General features: G+C 42.7%; 1 protein-coding gene across 1 annotated transcript in view; it reads right to left on the minus strand.

Annotated features, from left to right (window-relative positions):
- The window catches only part of ADAMTS2 (ADAM metallopeptidase with thrombospondin type 1 motif 2), a 1,546,369-nt gene that overhangs the window by 324,341 nt on the left and 1,200,883 nt on the right, over positions 1-21,145 (minus strand). The window contains exon 11 of the mRNA XM_069199292.1: positions 20,748-20,893. Within this exon, the coding sequence (XP_069055393.1) occupies positions 20,748-20,893 (146 nt within the window). The remainder of the gene's footprint in view (positions 1-20,747; positions 20,894-21,145) is intronic.

The following is a 21,145-nucleotide window of genomic DNA, read 5'->3' on the forward strand; positions in this document are numbered from 1 at the left end:
CTCCCTATTAGCAATGTTCAAGTAGTCATGACTCCCTAGCGCGCCCCCCGTGAACCCCCCCCTTCCCAAGCTGGGGATGGAAGGGGAAGACCTTCCCCTTCCACCCCCAACCCCCTCCACACCCCCCTGTGACGTCAGCGCGCGCTGATTATTCACAGGGGCCTCCCCCATCGCGCTGGAAGCAGAGCTTCCAGCGCGATTGAAAGAGAAATGCTAAGCATTTCTCTTTCAATCACGTTGGGGAGGACCGGAGGGGCTTCAAAGGGAAGGAAATGTATTTCCTTCCCTTTGAAGTCTCTCCGAGGGTTTCAAAAGCTGGATTGCTTGCAATCCGTCTTTTGAAACCCCACTAGACACCAGGGATTTTTTTTTTTTTTTACTGATACTGACAAAAGGGAGCGACCCCTTGGGCAAGGGTCGCTCCCAGGGGAGGCATGTTTTCGGGAAGGCCTTTTCTGCCCCCCCTGGGGGCAGAAACCTCTAGGCACCAGGGATATATATATTTTTTTTAACGTTTTTTTTTTTTTTTGGGTGGGGAGCGACCCCTTAGGCAAGGGTTGCTCCCCTTGGGGGAAAATTATATTTAGGCCATTTCTGCCCCCCTTGGGGGGTAGAAACCACTAGACACCAGGGAGTTTTTTCTGGGGGGAGGCAATTTATTTTAGGCCATTTCTGCCTCCCCTGGGGGCAGATCGGCCTGCCCCCCTGGGGGCAGATCGGCCTATTATTAGGCCGATCTGCCCCCAGGGGAGGCAGAAACCTCTAGGCGCCAGGGCAAATTTTATTTTTGTGTTCTTTTTTTTTTTTTTATTTATTTTTTTAGAGATGGGGAGCGACCCATCAGGCAAGGGTCGCTCCCCTGGGGGGCAAATTGTATTTAGACCATTTCTGCCCCCCTGGGGGCAGATTGGCCGATTTTAGGTCAATCTGCCCCCAAGGGGGCAGAAACCACTAGGCACCGGGGATTTGTTTTTTGGCGCCAATGTCACGCAGGGGGAGCGACCCCGTAGGCAAGGGTCGTTTGGGGGAGGGGGGTTAGTGGGGCAAATTTATTTTAGGCCATTTCTGCCCTCCCTGGGGGCAGATCAGCCTATTATTAGGCCGATCTGCCCCCGGGGGGGGGCAGAACCCTCTAGGCGCCAGGGAATTTTTTATTTTTGTGTTTTTTTTTTGTTGTTTTTTTTTTTTTTAGAGATGGGTAGCGACCCATCAGGCAAGGGTCGCTGCCCTGTGGGGCAAATTGTATTTAGGCCATTTCTGCCCCCATTGGGGGCAGATTGGCCGATTTTAGGTCAATCTGCCCCCAAGGGGGCAGAAACCACTAGGCACCTGGGATTTGTTTTTTGGCGCCAATGTCACGCAGGGGGAGCGACCCCGTAGGCAAGGGTCGCTCCCGGGGGGGGTGGGGTTTGAGGGGGCAAATTTATTTTAGGCCATTTCTGCCCCCCGGGGGCAGATCGGCCTATAATTAGGCCGATCTTCCCCCAGGGGGGGGGGCAGAACCCTCTAGGCGCCAGGGCAATTTTTTTTTGTTTTTTTAGAGATGGGTAGCGACCCATCAGGCAAGGGTCGCTGCCCTGGGGGTCAAATTGTATTTAGGCCATTTCTGCCCCCCTTGGGGGCAGATTGTCCGATTTTAGGTCAATCTGCCCCCAAGGGGGCAGAAACCACTAGGCACCTGGGATTTGTTTTTTGGCGCCAATGTCACGCAGGGGGAGCGACCCCGTAGGCAAGGGTCGCTCCCGGGGGGGGGGGGTTGGGGGGGCAAATTTATTTTAGGCCAACCCTCTAGGCGCCAGGGGAATTTTTTTTTTTTTGTGTTTTGTTTTTTAGAGATGGGTAGCGACCCATCAGGCAAGGGTCGCTGCCCTGTGGGGCAAATTGTATTTAGGCCATTTCTGCCCCCATTGGGGGCAGATTGGCCGATTTTAGGTCAATCTGCCCCCAAGGGGGCAGAAACCACTAGGCACCTGGGATTTGTTTTTTGGCGCCAATGTCATGCAGGGGGAGCGACCCTGTAGGCAAGGGTCGCTCCCGGGGGGGGGGGTGGGGTTTGAGGGGGCAAATTTATTTTAGGCCATTTCTGCCCCCCCGGGGGCAGATCGGCCTATAATTAGGCCGATCTTTCCCCAGGGGGGGGCAGAAACCTCTAGGCGCCAGGGGATTTTTTTTTGTTTTTGTTTGTTTGTTTTTTTAGAGATGGGGAGCGACCCATCAGGCAAGGGTCGCTCCCCTGGGGGGCAAAGTGTATTTAGGCCATTTCTGCCCCCCTTGGGGGCAGATTGTCCGATTTTAGGTCAATCTGCCCCCAAGGGGGCAGAAACCACTAGGCACCTGGGATTTGTTTTTTGGCGCCAATGTCACGCAGGGGGAGCGACCCCGTAGGCAAGGGTCGCTCCGGGGGGGGCAAATTTATTTTAGGCCATCTCTGCCCCCCCTGGGGGCAGATCAGCCTATTATTAGGCCGAACTGCCCCAGGGGGGGGGCAGAACCCTCTAGGCGCCAGGGCAATTTTTTTTTGTTTTTTTAGAGATGGGTAGCGACCCATCAGGCAAGGGTCGCTGCCCTGGGGGGCAAATTGTATTTAGGCCATTTCTGCCCCCCTTGGGGGCAGATTGTCAGATTTTAGGTCAATCTGCCCTCAAGGGGGCAGAAACCACTAGGCACCTGGGATTTGTTTTTTGGCGCCAATGTCACGCAGGGGGAGCGACCCCGTAGGCAAGGGTCGCTCCCGGGGGGGGGTTGGGGGGGCAAATTTATTTTATGCCAACCCTCTAGGCGCCAGGGGAAATTTTTTTTTTGTGTTATTTTTTTTGTTTGTTTTTTTAGAGATGGGGAGCGACCCATCAGGCAAGGGTCGCTCCCCTGGGGGGCAAATTGTATTTAGGCCATTTCTGCCGATTTTAGGTCAATCTGCCCCCAAGGGGGCAGAAACCACTAGGCACCGGGGATTTGTTTTTTGGCGCCAATGTCACGCAGGGGGAGCGACCCCGTAGGCAAGGGTCGTTCCCGGGCAGGGGGGGGTTTGGGGGGGTTGGGGGGTTTCAAATTTATTTTAGGGCATTTCTGCCCCCCCCCCCCTCCCGGGGCCGGCTGAGCTAGAGGCCAAACTCCACAGGTAGGCACTTTGCAAAAAACACCTCTGTTTTCTGTGAAAAAATATGTTGTGTCCACGTTGTGTTTTGGACCATTTCCTTTCGTGGGCGCTAGGCCTACCCACACAAGTGAGGTACCATTTTTATCGAGAGACTTAGGGGAACGCTGGGTGGAAGGAAATTTGTGGCTCCTCTCAGATTCCAGAACTTTCTGCCACAGAAATGTGAGGAACATGTGTTTTTTTAGCCACATTTTGAGGTTTGCAAAGGATTCTGGGTAACAGAACCTGGTCCGAGCCCCGCAAGTCACCCCATCTTGGATTCCCCTAGGTCTCTAGTTTTCAGAAATGCACAGGTTTTGTAGGTTTCCCTAGGTGCCGGCTGAGCTAGAGGCCAAAATCTACAGGTAGGAACTTCGCAAAAAACACCTCTGTTTTCTTCCAAAAATTTGGATGTGTCCACGTTGCGCTTTGGGGCGTTTCCTGTCGCGGGCGCTAGGCCTACCCACACAAGTGAGGTATTATTTTTATCGGGAGACTTGGGGGAACGCTGGGTGGAAGGAAATTTGTGGCTCCTCTCAGATTCCAGAACTTTCTGCCACAGAAATGTGAGGAACATGTGTTTTTTTAGCCAAATTTTGAGGTTAGCAAAGGATTCTGGGTAACAGAACCTGGTCCGAGCCCCACAAGTCACCCCTCCTTGGATTCCCCTAGGTCTCTAGTTTTCAGAAATGCACAGGTTTGGTAGGTTTCCCTACGTGCCGGCTGAGCTAGAGGCCAAAATCTACAGGTAGGCACTTCGCAAAAAACACCTCTGTTTTCTTCCAAAAATGTGGATGTGTCCACGTTGCGCTTTGGGGCGTTTCCTGTCGCGGACGCTAGGCCCACCCACACAAGTGAGGTATCATTTTTATCGGGAGACTTGGGGGAACGCTGGGTGAAAGGAAATTTGTGGCTCCTCTCAGATTCCAGAACTTTCTGCCACAGAAATTGTGGAACATGTGTTTTTTTAGCCACAAATATGCATGAGGCCATTCTGCCCATTGGTGTCTTTCTCACATTATCTTGGTTCTGCACCTTCCTCATCTCCTTTCTTTACTTCTTTTGGCTCAAATACATTTTCTGATATCAAGTGAGGTTATCTAGAAGCATGGTTTCTGTTTGTTTCCAATACACTTATGAACTGGTAGCATCTATTTGTGGTATCATGGTGGATTTTAACACTGAGGTTTTTCTAATTTTATGACACCCATATCGTCATTACTATGCCGATATATTGTGGGACACTTTTAATGTTTAGGTTATTATCAGTTTGGATTTTAGCGGTATAATAGGTACAAACAAACCATTTAACATTTGTTTTTGTCAGCCTTGATAAAGTCCCTTTTAGGACAAAACACGTGTCGGCTGAATTTGGATGAACCGGACAATCCTTCTTTCTATTGGATGAAGAGAAATCCTTTCGCTTCTAAATCATCAGAGTGGATAATTTCCACCCCTCTAACCAATCTTTTGGACTTTGTATGATCATATTAGGGGATGAACCACTCTCTTGTTGATTTATTAAATACATCTGTTTAATTCTGGTGAACTGCTTCATGTATGGATAGGTTATTTGTTATGGAATTTTAGTTGTATTGTTAAAAAACTCTTTGGAAACATTAATTCTTTTGTTACACATTAAAATCAATGTTTATGATTTATTAATCATTTTTTTTTCTTCTTTTTCAACTTTCTAATTATTATACATTGCACTGATACCACTTTTGCAGAAATTCATCTTACGGTTTTCTTATACAGTTAAGTGAGTCATGACTACTTGAACATTGCTAATAGGGAGATACTATTTTTTGTGTGCTCCATTCTCATTTCCTTACAGTTTAAATAAGCCATAGGTAATCCTTATAAACACTGCTTTAAATATAAAGCCATCTGAACTCTTCTCAAACGCCTCTTTCATTAGAAACTGTCCATTTACACACGATGCAGTACGAAATACAGCAGACGTTGTTTAAATAATATTCTGCTATAACTGGAATTTCAAAATAATGTTGTATCTTCTAATATCACGAAAAGCACAATAATGTGTCTTGTTAAAAAATGTGAATGTTTTACTACTGCCTCAATCAATTTCCAATATCAATCCAGGGTAAAAAACTTCCTCACACCGAGCAGGGTAAACAGCTTCCTCAGAGGTATAGAATAATATAGTTCTTTCTTCTTACTGAATGATTAGTTCCTTAGAAGCCAGTAGTTTTCTTGTAAGTTTTAAAAAAAATATTTCTACCCACAGTAAAAATCCAATATTTCGTTGTTATGCCCAACTGCATATATATCATGGTTGGTCCACGTATGGGCATATATGAGCCCATCCCATACTCGTCGCCACTTGAAAGAAATGATGTACCAATTTCCTTATTTTCTAGAATTTATTTCCAAATAAGTGTATGTGATCCACCCTTCCAAGTCTCTTTCATCATCTTCTGCATCCTAGGACTTGGATATTCTAAACTCCCTATGTGTTGCTAAGATACTCCATGGTCTACACACATAACTTTACACATTACAACAGAAATTCTAGAATAAATGTATTTTCTTCAGACTGTGCAAAGGTATAAAAATAGGCAATTTGCTTTGCACTGAGCCAGAGCAAATGTTCATTATACAGTCACTGATTTATGCTTAGGAATTCTACACCATTTTCATTCTACAATATTGTGCCTCCATCAAAATCAACTAAGAGAGAATCACTCATAAGATTTTCTTTCTTAATAAACCTACATGAGATCAATATCACAGTCTCCTGCCAAAATGATCATCTTGGATTCATCAACAGATATCCAATTTTCAATTGCCCATGTTTGCATGATGATGTCAGAGGTATCTGCCCTCAACACTTTCACCATTTGTGAGACATTTCACCTTTGCAAGATAAGTAAATCAACCCTATTTTACTATAAGACCTGATTAGATTTAGGGTACTGTAAAACAAAACTGGGATATTAATTGAGGAGGATGAGTACTCAGCTCAAAAGTCAGGGTGAACATTTAAAGTCCTTTGATAACCTGAACTCACTCCTGGTAGCTATGGGACACAGCAGACAGGCTTAATTTAGAGGCAGTGTGTAAAGTATTTATGCAGTACCAAAAGAATAATAAAGTCAACACAGCAAACGAAAAACACCAAACTAATTTAGGAAAGTTGAGTACATTTTAATAAATAAAATGACACCAAAATAACAACAATCCAATATGGGAAATAGAAGTTATGAATTTGTGAAACGTAAAGCTTAAAATGGCACCAAAAAGCACTTAGGGTCAACTGTGGTCATCTGGTTATACTTGATTGGGAACCAACGTAAACAGAAAAGTGATGGCTAGGATGCTTGAATTCATCTCAGCCACTGGTATTTAGTCAGGGTCACCTCCCAGTTCATCATTATTTGGAACTTCATGTCACTTCAGTTTGGAACCAGTCATATGTTACTATGCCTTGACACTACTTCTATGGGAACAGTCCACCCTAATATGTCAGGGTAGGTCCTCCCTGAACTAGAACACAAACAATATAGGACCGGTTTCAGCCAAGTTAGGGCTCATCAGTCAGCTATAGCTTGGTTCCAATGACACAGTGTGCACAGGAACCACATCTGGGCATACCCATACCCTTAGGTAGTCAGGGTGGAAATCACTGCAGTGAGACGTGATTTAACTTCCAGGGTGTCTTGGATTCGTACTTCCTCTTCTGAGAAAAGGGCAGTCAGCCACTGCACAACCCACTGCAACTGGGCAGCTAAGTAGTAGTTTTCAAAGTCTGGGATAGCGAGATTGCGCTCCTCGATTGAACAGTGAAGTTTGCCTCAAGCAAGTTTATGCCAATGGTGTCTCCAAAACAAACCTCTCAAAAGTATATCAAGTTAAGAACAAAAGGAGGGCAGAATGCATATATGTATAGTCGCAAACAAGTAGCAATATGACCATTTTAGCAACAGTGAGGTGCAGTTGCAGGTTTACACATGGGCAAGTCTACATAGGTAAATTTACTATCGTGAATAGGCCCCAGATGTATATTCAATATAGTTACAGATGCTGTACATTTAAAGCTTTACCATGAAACCACTGGACCATTTTTCCTATTTTTACATTTTTTGTCCTAATGAAAGCTCGCGAATAGCAGTTCCGGAGAGCTGAAACAAGTTTACAATTTAAGCAGGTTTTCACTCCTTACCACAGGTTGCATGGTCCAGTATCAGTGATTTGTCCTCCTACCTTAGATGACGTGTGCATGTGCCACTTCCTTAAGTTACACCCTTTCCTCACTTGCATTTGCTGTTGTTACTTGTTTGTTACCTGTCGCCATTACTTATTACGTATATTTTTAACTAGTGACTCGCAAATGAAATACTACTGTACATCCATTTGAAAATCCATCACACCTCATGTTTTGTTTGAAGTTTTCTGTGTGAACAATCAATGCTGTTAAAAAAAAATCTTCTTCAAATCATTCCAATATAAACTATACCATCAAGTCCAGATCATTTATACCCTCTACTTAAATATTAAATATTAAAAAAGGAAAGACACCGGTTTGCTATGGTTTAAATGGAGAATCTTTCGTTCATTGGGTTGGAGGAAGGGGTAGAGGGAGAGTTTGTTTTCTGGATGAGGACTCACACATTGTGGTATGTGCTTAGGAAGACAGAAGAAGTTGTAATACAACGTGTACAATGTACGTTGAAGTGAATGACTCCTGTTGCAGTTCTTTAAGTGAAATGACCATTTAATTCACACTGATAAAAAAGACCAACTTCAGCTAAGTGACAATACCTTTCATACTTTTCAACCTATCATCTGTAATACCAAAGCATTATTTAGATCGTTTTCCGCTAAAGTATCATTGCATAAGATCTAAAATGCCACTAAAGCTCATCTTCAGCCCTCTGCACTGCAGTAAAAAGTGAGAATGGGCTACCAGTGCTATATTATTTGGAGTTGAAAACTGGTCCCTTCCCATTACTTAAAAATGAGGATTAAAGGTCATGCTTAAGTAGAAAAAGCCTATGTAAACACTAACATTTACATAACAATGCAACAAAACCTATACATTGTTACCAGTACGTCCAAGGCAGAGGAAAGCTAGGAAAGCTAGGATGGCTGAGGAGTGACATTTCCATGGGGCAGATTTACTGCTTTGTAATCTAATTCCCAGTACATTGGTATACCTACAAAAACTCCATTTGACGGAGACAAAATCTCTCATTGTAGCTATACCCGGAGTCGAAGTGTGCATGGTGTGGATGGTCAGGTAGATCTGGCTGTGCCTGCAAGAAATCGTCTGGTTAATTAGGATATGGTCAACCTGCTACTGCCATGCTTGGACCGATATAAAAGATGGTTGCTGTCCTTAGTCAAGGTAGCTGTAACAAGTGATCAGCATGGAGGCCTCCCCTAACTCACTTGTCCAAAAGTTGGCAAGCCTCTGCCGATGCATCTGAGCATTCATGTTCTTGACAGTGACCGGATTGCAGTAGTGACAAAGTGGCACAGTGGCATTAGTGAGATATGGCGGCCATGCTGAAATCTGTAGTACTAGATGAGTGTTTTTTTGAGATCTCCATGAAATGCAAAAGTCCAGAGACATCTGCATGCCTTTACAGGCAGGGGTGTAACATAGGCCTCCGCACCCCTGCAGTGCCTGGGCCCCCCAGGCTTACATATCCTAGAGTCCCTCAGCCACTACTGATGTGAGTGAGAGAGGCCCCTTCTGTATATCTTGTAGGGGGGCCCTCATGTTTTGTTACACCACTGTTTACAGAAACAAAGGTGCTATGTGTTGTCAATTTAGGATGCACAGGAGGAAGAGCTCTTAAACTACAGCTCTGATACTGGAGTAAACGTCTCTTGCTATCTATGATGCTTTGGGTGCATCATTCCAAAATAAAACCTTTACTGACATGGTTAGCATGGAAATGTTCTAAGTGATGTGTTGGGAAAGAAACTGCAAATGTACCCCAATTTGGGTGGTATATGCCCATTATTGAGATCACGTGACTACCAGCGCTATACCTGGATAAAACATGAAAAACATGAAGACATGTCCAGAAACCCACAAATTGAAAGGACAGTGGCAGAAAGGGGGTTGAGTCAGGAAGCGTGAAGTCATGAGGACTGCAATAATCAAAGGTGGAGCCAGAGACTGTCATCATTTGATCAGCATACTTTGGCCCTAAAGACATTATTGAGCAGATTTTTTATTGAAAAGATGGTCTGGTTTATTTTATCGGTCAAAAACAGAGCCCATTTTATGACAGCCCAGTGTACTATGGTATCTGCAGCACAGATAATGTGTGCTCAGTAGGAATCATATTTCAATACTGGGCCCATAGCTCTGTGAGTTCATGCATTGTTCCCAGGGATATCACCCCCCATTGGTTTCCACCCACAGGCAAGCTTTAAAATAAAGATGCCCACAGAGGAGCCCTCAGGGAGAACTAGATGATACTGCTTGGCTGAGGTCACATAACCCACTTCTTACTCCATGAGACTGTCTGTCCCTTGGCCTCCAGTGTGCCAGAGTCCACACGTTACAGCCAACGCCATGTGACTCACTTGCTGCCTGGTCCTAACCACCTCCCCTTCATTGGAAAGCTTACAGGGAATTATAACTCAGGCATCCAGGTTTAAGGACAAACAGAGAAAAGGTGATGCCAAGAGTCCATACCCTAACAAAGGCAAAATGCCACTTGGCATCTCCATGCCACCTTTCAAAACACCATGTGCACTCTCCCAGCCTTTTTATGCACAATCCTGACTTCTCAGGCACATGCACAATGTAACTTCTCATTCCACATACATGCATCCAACATCCAACCAAAGATAATCTGGTCAGCATTTCACTCACTATATCAAACAGCCACTACACTCAACACACATTTTATCTCATGCTATTCAAGGATCACTCGTCAGTCAAACACGCAGAGACATAATGAATCACACACTTGAAGGCCTTGTATGAAAAAGGAGATCACCAAGTACAAGCACACACATTAGATGATAGGAGAAGACACAGAAAAGCTCACATTTGCATGAAGAACCACAGAGCCTAGAAAATGTCTGCATTGCACTCAGGAAGCTCACCACAAAGGCCATGGCAACTAATGAACAGCCAACATCTGTGTAGCTGCCAAAAAAAGCACTCTCCACAACCATCAAGAGCTGTTTGAGCTCCATCCGTAGATCCACCACTTAAATGCAACCAAAATATGGTCTTCAACACCCTCTACACAACAACCTGACAGATCTCCTGCACTCATTGAGAGCTCCCTCAAATAAATAGATGATGCCCCATTTGTCAAAAATGAAAGATATTACTGGTCAAACTCTCACACTACTGCTTAACACACCAACGTTTCCCTCACCCCACAATCTTCCTGGACTCCTTCAGGACGAGACAAATCCTAATACCATCTACTCATCTACCTGTCATTTCTTTAAAAGATCATGGCAAACCCTGTTGCTAGCCAACTACATGAAAAAGTCAAGAGCAATGACCTCCTCCAGAACTGATAGTCTTGACTGGGTTGCAATGCAGTCCAGAGCCAGCAACTACAGAAGTGGTTCGCAAAGCACCTCAGATCACCAACAACATGAACCACTGAGTCCTCATTCTGGTCAAACTCAATGCAGTGTTTCTTATTGTTCACCAGTAAGCACTGCGCAAAAGTCTCACCTCCAGGATGAGCTTTAGTGTAATACCTCTGTAATGTTAATGTTCTATGGAAAGACCTAATCTCAGCTCATGCAGATACATTTTTATTGATCTGAACCTTTTACTGTAAAACTTGTGGCTCTCCAAGAATTTAACTTCTCACCAGTGATCTTCAACCTGCACTTGATGACACTTGGTGTTCTTCTGGCAAGAACTGCCATTTGGAGCCAGGTGCACTGGTAGGGGAAAACACTCCTTCAATCCCCTCAAGCCTCTGCTGACTGCTGCTAACAGCCGGGATCCCGATCTTGGGTTTAATGGATGGTACTCAGTCCCCACCCTGTCGCACTACCATCTGTCAAATTTAGAGAGCACCACTGGCCAACAAGGATTTTTGTTTAACCTTGACTGGAACCGCCATGATGGTGCTTCATGTCAAGGTGAAAAATGTTTGGTGGAGGTTGTGATCAGTTTTGAAGGGAATCCATCAAACTTTTAACATTTTTGTTTTTCCCCCTCCTCAAACTAATGGCTGTGTCAATTAGAGATATCAGACAGCAAAAGGAAAAGGTGAGAACTGGGTGCTGGGCAGATGATTTCCTATTACCAGGAGGGTAATAAGAGGAGCAAGTGGAGCAGACATGGGCGAGAAGGTAAAGTGAAGAAGACATCCACAGAGGAGAGAAGGAAGAAGAAGAAAAACGTAATTCTTGAATGTAAGTAGTGGATGGCTACACCATAACAGCAAAGGATAAAGAGATCCACTGTAGGGGAAAGATAAACAGAAAATAGAGAGGAAATCCACTAATAAGAAGCAGGGAAATGAGATTGAGAAAAAACATTTCATAGTGATCAGGAGTTGACTTGTATTCTACATAATGCTGTTCGCAACAGACAGCAGGAACTGCCTGTAGTGAGATGGCAAAAAGCAACTCTCTTTTCAGAGTCCGGCATCTCTCGCAATCACCAGCAATGAGGGTTCTAGAATGTTCCTTTGTTTGATGATGTCTGCTTGGGTTTTGAGATGTATTGTAACATTATTCACTTAATGGTCCCTTTAAATAGTCTCAGTTTTCCAAGATGTACTGGCACTACTCTTTTGAAATTATTCAAAACATTGGTGTCATACAGATTACATTAACGAAATATACTTGTTGCTAAAATGTGCAGTAATATCTTGATGTGAATGAAATGTACACAGATGTAGTGTTAGCCCTATTTATAGCTATATGCTTTAATGATATTGGCAAAGAAGACTGTTTGTCTTAAGTAACAATCTGAACTTCGCCAAGAAGGCAAGGCACGATATAATTTTGCATTACACTAATTACCATTAAAATAAACTGGAATCTTGTAAAATGTTGGGCCCAAATAGTTTTTAGTCACAAACCTTTACTCATTGTGAAATAGACAGAACGCTTCCTAAATGTCCTACAAATTTACTTATTTAGGTATAGCCTGTGTATGGGTAAAGTGATTGCATAAAGTGATAAGGCACAATTATGAAGATAAATATTCCAGTGGTACCAGTATCATCATACTCTCTGCCATTCGATGTTGGTTTCTATTCAGAAGTGGTCTGGAAGCTTGCAAAGATGGGACATTTCCAAGGGTGAAGGAACTTGATGTAGAATCCAGAATGGTGGGTGGAAACCATGCTATTACTGGTGCCAGGAGGTTACGTACTGTTGTCACTGGGTCCAGAAAGGCAGGTCTCATATTGTATCCTGCCAAAATCAGTGGTAGAAGTATACTGAGATGGCCTGATACTAATAGAATCAGTACAGCCCCTCTGCCCTCAAACATTCAATTCAAGGCATCACAAAATAATTGAATTGCACTGTAGAAATTGACAAAGCAACCAAGTGGATCAGCTTATGTTCACAGGCAGAAGAAGTGCCTGTACCAACGTGGTAGGGTGGAGGTAAACCACAGTCCTTGCGAGTTCTGACTCCAAATTGTAGAGGGGAAAACTCAGGAGCACAGCCTTTAGAATTTAGAGTCTGGTTATGGAGAGAGGAAGGCACAGACTATTTCTCCGTCTGCGAAGTAAGGCTACAAACAAATACCACAACCTAACCGACCTATCAAGAAAGGAAGCAGGTGCTGAGGTGTCAGTGTGCTCCATCACCTGCACTTCTTTCTGCACCTTTATGTTTATTATGACCTTTAACTTGTAAAATAGCTCAGGGATAAGTGCTCACTGTTGATATTTGTGTGTGATCTAAAGGTTCCACGTTCAAACTCATCCCAGCAAATTCACACAGCCTTTCATTCTTCAGAGGAAAGTAAACTGTGTATCAATTTGAATTGGGTAATAATAATTGTTTATTAAAAAGTGTTTATGTAAAGCACTTTGGATAAATACACTGTACAAATAACAGATTATCATTATTAAGATCAATATTATCCTCCCTAAGGGCTACTGTGCTATAGGGCAATATTGGAGACTTGGAAGAACTTTGCTTTATCTGCCTGCCTCTTTTTGTGGCACAACCCATTTATCACCAGCCTGGCAGTCTCCCCTTTTCCACTAACCTACTTCACCAAGCAGAAATGAGATTTGACTTCTGAAGAGGAGCTAATAGCATTTAAGATTGTGCCTCATTTGGTATTTACTGGAAGGCACTCAGAGGAAGAGGCTAGCACACCTCCAGGGTGTAGACTCCCAGAGTAGCAAGGGTGGAAAGAGACTTAGGGCCTGATTCAGAGTTTGCCAGAGAGGTTACTTGGTCACACACGTGATGGATATCCTGTCTGTCGTATTATGATTTCTGGAGAATATTATGGAATCGTAATACAGTGAATGGGATATCCCTCATTTTTGTGACGGAGTAACCCCATCCGTCAAACTCTAAATCAAGCCCTTAATCTACAATATATGCCAATAAGTGGAAAGAGTATTACTCATACTCCTGCTGCTCTATATTAATGTCATAAAGCCCAGAAGGAAAGACAGACTTGATTCCATGCTCCTATTAATGTTCAGTGCCTTCAAGCCCGGATATGAAGTTGGGCTGAACCTGAGGGTGCAATGCTGTCACGGAATAGAAAATGTTATCATGATGGTGCTTAACCTCCTTAAAAGTGAACACTCTCTAACCCGGACTGTAAACAAACAGATCCAACCAGAATAAATAGTAAGGGGCCAGGTGGCAGCTAGCCATGTTGTCCTGAAGCTTTACCTACTGGATGTTACCTTCATGCAGTTCAGTTTGGCCAATGAGAATGGACTTACAAATTATATTTTGACTATGTTCTCTAACCATATCTTAGGCCTGGCATTGCATCCTGGGAGTCTGCAGTTTTAAACTGCCATTTCAACCTGGTAAAAACAAACCTTTTGCCAGGCCCAAATGTTCCATTTTCAGATATATATAAGTCACCCCTACAGTAGGCCCTGGTCAGTCTAGAGGGCAGGGTGCAATCTATTTATAAAGTTGGAAATGTACTTTTAGGTTTTATGTGTCATGGTAGTGGCAATGTCTTAAATTCATTTTTCACTACTTCAAGGCCTGCCTCCCCCATAGGATAATATTTGAGTTACCTCTTTACATTTTATAAGTTAAATTTCCAAATGGGAACAGGTGACCAGTTCATGTTTGGTGTCTCTGGAATTGGAATTTAAAATTCTAGCTTATGTTGACATCAGATTTTTAATTACAATTTTGAAAACACCACTTTCAGAAAGTTGTCATTTTCTTACCTTAGCCATTTGATGCCTTCAGCCTGTTTCTGAGTCACATGACTGGGTGTAGCTGACAGGTGTGATTTGTGTATTCATCCTAGACAGTCACATACAATGAGGAGCTTAGGTGTGACTGGATGGGCCATCACTGGTAGGATGGGAGGGAGGAGCTGTACCCATCCCCACTTACACTTGAATAGGCAGTATCCTGTCTCCACAAAAAGAGCTGCATATCCCCTGTAGTTAGTTTTGTGCCAGGGTCAGGAAGGCAGGGCATACGTGCACTTCAAATGCATGCCTGTAGAAGCTTCTCTGCACTTCAATGGGACAAATGTGTATACATACTGGACCACAGACACCAACTCTTCAGTATACTTCTGGTCCTGTGAATATTCTGCAAGGAAGAGGGACTGCTGTGCTGCTACAAGGACTGCCACTCTCCTGGATAACTGCTCTATATGAACTGCTGGCCTGCTGTGCTGACTTGTTCCCCTCTGGCCTGGAAAGGCAAACCTGGGCCTGCAACTTCATCTTGAACCTAGGACTCCAGAGTAACTCCAAGGGTTAGCCTTCTGGTCTTCAGATCTGAACCTCAAAGATATAAAAGGCTCCCCAAAATTCTGCACCATTTCCGGGACCCAAATGCAGTGAGATCCTGACCCCTAAGTGGTGCCTCACAGCTCCTGGACTCTTGGTATGGCTCAAGGGCACTGAAATCATGCTTTTGGGATCTACAAGACCACAAATGGGCCCACTTGCATCAAGACATTGCTGCTCACACTTCAAATCGGTGCAAAGCTTTGTCAGCCTAACTCTTCACACTGCAGCATTGGCCTCTGCTAGGGATCATCAATGAGAAGCTCCAGTAACGTCCACCCTTCCCGCTCTTCGCCAACAGCATCCTGTCATGTCTTGCTGCTTCTCGCGGCCCTCATCAACATGAACAGGACTCTTATTATGAACTTGAGAAGGTAAACTTCAGCAGGACCAACCTGTGTTTGGCCTTTGCTCCAATACAGTCGGCCTGAATGTGTGGCTTTGACCTGGTCCAGCACAACTAGAGCTTGCGCTTTGTGCTGTTTGGTGCTATTTTCTACAAAATCTTTTAGAATTCACATCTTCAGTTCTAATGATTAGAGTTTTGTCATGTTGGTCTTGTTTTATTCATTAAAGTTTTCTCTACATTTCTATCTGTATGTGGGATCCTATTTGTGTGATATTTCCACTGTTTTACTGCTTGAAGTGTTGCACAAACACTTTACATATTTCCTCTAAGGTAAGCCTGACTGCATTGTGCCAAGCTACCAAAGAGTGTGCACCGGATACTTAGGGATTTGCTTGTGCCTTACCCTGACACGGATAGGGGTTGTTGCTTGACCAGGGCTCACAACCCAGTCAACTAGTAACCCAAATTCTCACACGCCATACATGTGAGCACCACACACTATTCTCTAAAACACAATCCTACGTGCCCATTTTTATACAACTGTGACATATATTAGTGATTTGACAGGGTCCATATTGAGTCTGGGCTAGATAACCAACATTGAAGGCTCTAAAATGGATTTCTTATGTATGCACACATGGACATGTTCATTATGTGTTTTCAGCCACTTCTACTGATTTATGGAAGCAAATCTAATGAAAAGATCAAAGTTAGAACTATTTTTATGATGACAGTGTGTCCCTGGAAACTGCACATCTCTGTTATTGTTTGAACACAGAAATGAAAACATGCATTCGTATGTAAGCATTTCAGGATGAGTGAAACAATGGCAATACAAGCATACACAGATTTTCAGCTTGACTGGCTCACACCCCAGTCAACTAGTAACCCAATTTCTCACAAGCCATACATGTAATCACTGAACATTATGCTCTAACACAAAATCCTACATGTTCATTTTTATCCAACTGTGACATATATTAGTGATTTGTCAAGGTCCATATTGAGCCTGTGTTAAACAACCTACAGTGAAAGCTCTGAAACGGATTTCTTAGGGATGCACTCATGGACATGATCATCAAGTAGTTTCAACCACTTCCATTGATTTATTGAAGCTAATATCACATTTTAAGATTGTTTATTACTTAGCCCCTAAGGGGGTCATTCTGACTTTGACGGGCGGCGGAGCCAACTCACACCATTTGGACACAAATAGTACAACTGGTTGATTTAACCCAGGTCAGAAAGTGGCCTGTAGTTCTGTCTTTATTTTATTTGGTGTAGAGAGCAAAGTGAGCCCTAAATCTTTTATGTTTCCTGTAGCACACAGGTTTCTTGAACTGCATGTGGAAGGCTTGCCAAAATGAATGCCTAATTTATTTTCAAGCTCTTCTATTTCCATGAGAGATCTTCAAGGCCAGAATTTACGGCCAACATATCATACTTCTGATCCTACCACAGAGGACTCACTACAACTCGAGGACAGATAAGTCAAACAAACTGGTTCAGTAAATTAGCCACACCACTATCCTTCTGACTCTCTTTGTCCTCTGTCTTGCCTATCCGCCCTATGAGATCGCACTGGCCAGCTGTAAAAATGAATTTCCATCCATAATTCCTAAATATTGCTTTCTCATTTCTCTGAGGGTATATTTGCTCCCAAACCAATCTATTCCAGTCTAAACAAAGCATGTGCAATTATAGGCTAATTGGGTAATGCACCTCATTAATTAGTTGGTGCACCTACATGAATTTGCGCATTAAATGATGGCAGACTTTTTAAACTCACATTTAGAAGTGCTATGTCACTGTGACATACATGTAGCCTATTGATGTCATTGTCCCATTGGTGAGGGAGAACATTCTTGTCCTTCAATATTAGCATCCTCCTCCTTCTTCCCTACTTAGGGAAAAACAGCCCCCCCATCCCAAATCTGAAGTGTAACCGTATTGGATAGAGAAATAGCAGGATTCCTTTCCACCTGCAGTTAAAGAGGAAACCCCCTTCTAAATATACTATATTTTTATAGGGTACCCTGTTCTTTTTATGAGGAAATATTGCATCCAGTGAAGATCAATACTGTCATATAGAGTATTTAGAGGGAGCATAACTACTTCCCCATTCTGAGTTTCACAAATTGGAAGGCAGGATAATCTAGACTGCACTGCACCTTTAATGCCATAGGCAATCTCAGTTTACTTTAAAATAAAGGATTATGCAAGTGTCTGACTACAGTTATAACAGAATTACTTTTTGCAAGCTCAAGTATATAAAAAGTGGATGATTCGCTTCATCATTGCTCTGATACTAATGCTTAAGTGCTGCAATCTAACTAACAATGTCTATTATATTATTTAAGACCAGATGTCAGTCAGTCAAATATCTTTATTCGGCCTGATTTAGACCATAAAAGTGCATCATAAACAGCATTACAACTGATACTCATTAAGAATAATAAAACTTCAGTTATAAAATGAAGATTTCATTTAAAAAACTAAAAGGGCAATACAAACAGGATTGTGCAAAGTAGCATAATGTAAATTATTTCACCTTTTCCCTCAAGCCAATTATACAGATATCAAAGTGGGGGAGTCAATATATACCAGATAACTTTAAAAGGAATCTCATTTTTAACACCCTCAGGTCTATGTAAAATATATCCTGTAAAATACATTGTGCATTTAATTGGACAATAATAAAATATATATGACATGGCGCAGCACCTTCTTTGTAATATCATTCATTTACCTAAAAAGAGACACCCCAAACTTTAAACTTTACATGCTATCTGCACGCAAGTCCTATATAAGTCCAGCTAAGGCGTCTCTTGTTGCAACTAGAAAACGGCCTAGCGAACAAGTCACATTCAAAGATCTCATATCTGTCAATAATGTCAGCGCTTGGTCCCGATTATTAATATTATATTCCTTAAAAATTGCTTTTTAAAACTTTTTATGCACTTTTAACAGCCATAAGCAATCTACTAAAATATGTCAGGCGCTACCCTCTTGTTGTAGGACACATGTACATAAAGCCTGGTCGTCTCTAAATCCCATTTTTACTTTGGGGTCCATATAACCAAGATTTGACCCAATTCTAAATTTTAACACTGCTTCTCGTAATTTCCGATTGGGTAGTGCCTCTATAGAAGCAACATTTTCGACCTTCCTCCACCCCTCCACCATGTGCTGGGTGGAAATTTTATTTTCCAAGTACTCTAAATCTAATCCTCTTGCACTGTTATTTGTCATATCGTGCAGCACCGCGCTCGGAATTGGTTCCCCACTCCATTGGTTAACACTGAAACCTAGGAAGGTACATACCCTTCCCAGCAGTCCTCTCCCTTGTGCTGCCCAATTTAGTTTGCTTGTCTTTTTTTCTGTATTACACAGTTTTGCAAGCTTGGGAATTCCCTCATCTGTCAGATTCAGCCAGAATTTCAACGTAGTTTGCGGTCCTTGATAACTTCATGCGGTCATTTGGCACTCTGCCCTTATGGCTTGTATCATACATGAGGGTGGTAAAGATAGCAAATGTTTTACACATTTGCTTTCTTCTGTTTCCCAACTTAGCTTTCCAGAAAATGCTAAGACTTCTGCCCCATGCTGGAATTGGGGGCGTACCACTGCATTAAAAGCCAAAATTACTGGTCTAAGGGCCGGTCCACCGTATTTTTCTACTAAACTGTTTTAATCCTTATACTGATGTTAGGGCTCTTGCTTTTAGAGTTTCTATGTGATCATTCTATCTTAAATTTGAATCGAACAATATACCTAAATATTTATATTTTTCAACCTTTTCTACCTTTTCTCCTCCCTGGAACCAGAAGAACTCTCTCTTCTTTCCCCTTATACCATTACTTTTGTTTTTTCCATATTTACTATTTAAGACTAGATGTACAAAATAATTTTGCAGTCATGAGCCCTGTGATTCCCAAAATGACAGAGTTTCCAGTCCTGATCTATAACACATCGAGGAGTGTTAGTCTAGTTAGTTCAGTGGAAGCAAATCCCAGAGTGCATTAGGCTATCACACAAACTCCAGGACTGGAAACAGTGTCAGTAATGACATGGAGGTACGGGGTCACCCTACAGGGTGTGCAAATGCTAAAGGGCTTTTTCCGAAATTCATTCTGGCTTGTAAAATTGATTTGTAATCCTTTCTAAATCAAAAGTAGTGGCAGGAAAGGGTGCAACCTCCTCTTATTTCTGATTTAAAAAAGAAGGTATCAATGGTTTGTGAGCGCAATTGTGATTGTAATCCTTATGATGAGATACTAATGCCTGACCTGTGGTGGTAACTCACCTGCCATTTTGTGAAGCTTACTGGTGGCCTTTAGACCACCACCTGCTCCATTCAAATGTCTTCCCAACTAAAAAGTATTTTTATAAAGCAGCACCTGCTGCCTTTTATGGCTGTGTTTTTAAATGTTTGCTGCTTGGAAAGCAAATACAATGTAGGAGGTCTATGGTGCCAATCACAGGGAGTCACAAATTACAAGCTGTCTATTTAATAGTCAATAGACAGGTCATTTTCTGACACCCAGCAAATAAACAATGTGCGATGTGACTTATTAGTATATAGAGTGTATTGCAAAGTGCTTTCCCATTTAAAAACTAGTCGGTGTGCCAACTGCACATCCCTGTTTGAGAATGAGAATAATACATCTGGCCTTTAGCTTCTAAAGTCCTATAAATGTAAAACACTCTATACTGCAGTAGTAAAACACTCTATACTGCAGTGGTAGGTCTCGCATATTTCGAACAAGTTAATTGTCATCTCTTGACAACAGCTCCCACGAGCAAAAGCAAAAGAAAACATGAGTGGAAACTGAGAAAAGACAACTTAACAAAATAAAAGAAAGTTGGTTGTAAAAAATAAAACTCTGCATATTTGTTTGGCCTGCTGGGCACATTTTTGCCAATCACAAGCTTTCTGTTTGTGGGTCACTGGAAGTTAAAATGAACAAAATAGTACCTCGATCACATCAGGGGCAGCCAATGGGAACTAATTAAATTGAAATTAATTAGTGCTTGATCCTTGCTCCACACAGAGGAACGGAAATGATACCAGGCTTGCCACGACGAATTACAAGGCTGCAAAGATAAGTGCCACGCAAACGAACAAATGGTGAGCTACAGGCGAGCTCCAAGCCCTTTACTGAACATGACAGAGTCTTGCAAGCTCGACGCATGCGCTGGCACATGCACTCGCAGGCTCAACCCTAAGAAGGAGAAAAGGGAAGATAAAAGACATACACACCTAACGAGAAGCCTCCTCTTAAGAAATGCCAAGTAATAGTAAACTTACTGTGGATTATCACACTGCCTTGTCCTGTACTTCACGCCAGTGCCACAAGTTCGAGAACACGAGCCAAAGCCACTCCATGCTCCCCAGTTGCCGTCCTGCTTCAGGATATCTGGGGTAAGCCAGATACAATGACCTTTAAAGCAACGCTTTGGAAACAAAAGAATGGTATATGCGTCATTTATGTGGAAATGGATATTGCATTTTGTTAACAATAACTTAACCAACATGTTCAAGTGCATTTCAGTGAGCAATAGCTTGTTCTTTTACATGCAAGTAAAGGATCCCTTTATAGAAGTACTGTCACAGTACATAATGTTTCTCAGTAGTATTTGTCATAATGAACTGTGCCAAGAGGGGTCCATTTGATAAAAGAATAATGAACAAAGAGAAATAATTGT

Source organism: Pleurodeles waltl, chromosome 7 (genome assembly GCF_031143425.1).
Source record: "Pleurodeles waltl isolate 20211129_DDA chromosome 7, aPleWal1.hap1.20221129, whole genome shotgun sequence".
In the NCBI taxonomy this organism is placed as follows: Eukaryota; Metazoa; Chordata; class Amphibia; order Caudata; family Salamandridae; genus Pleurodeles; species Pleurodeles waltl.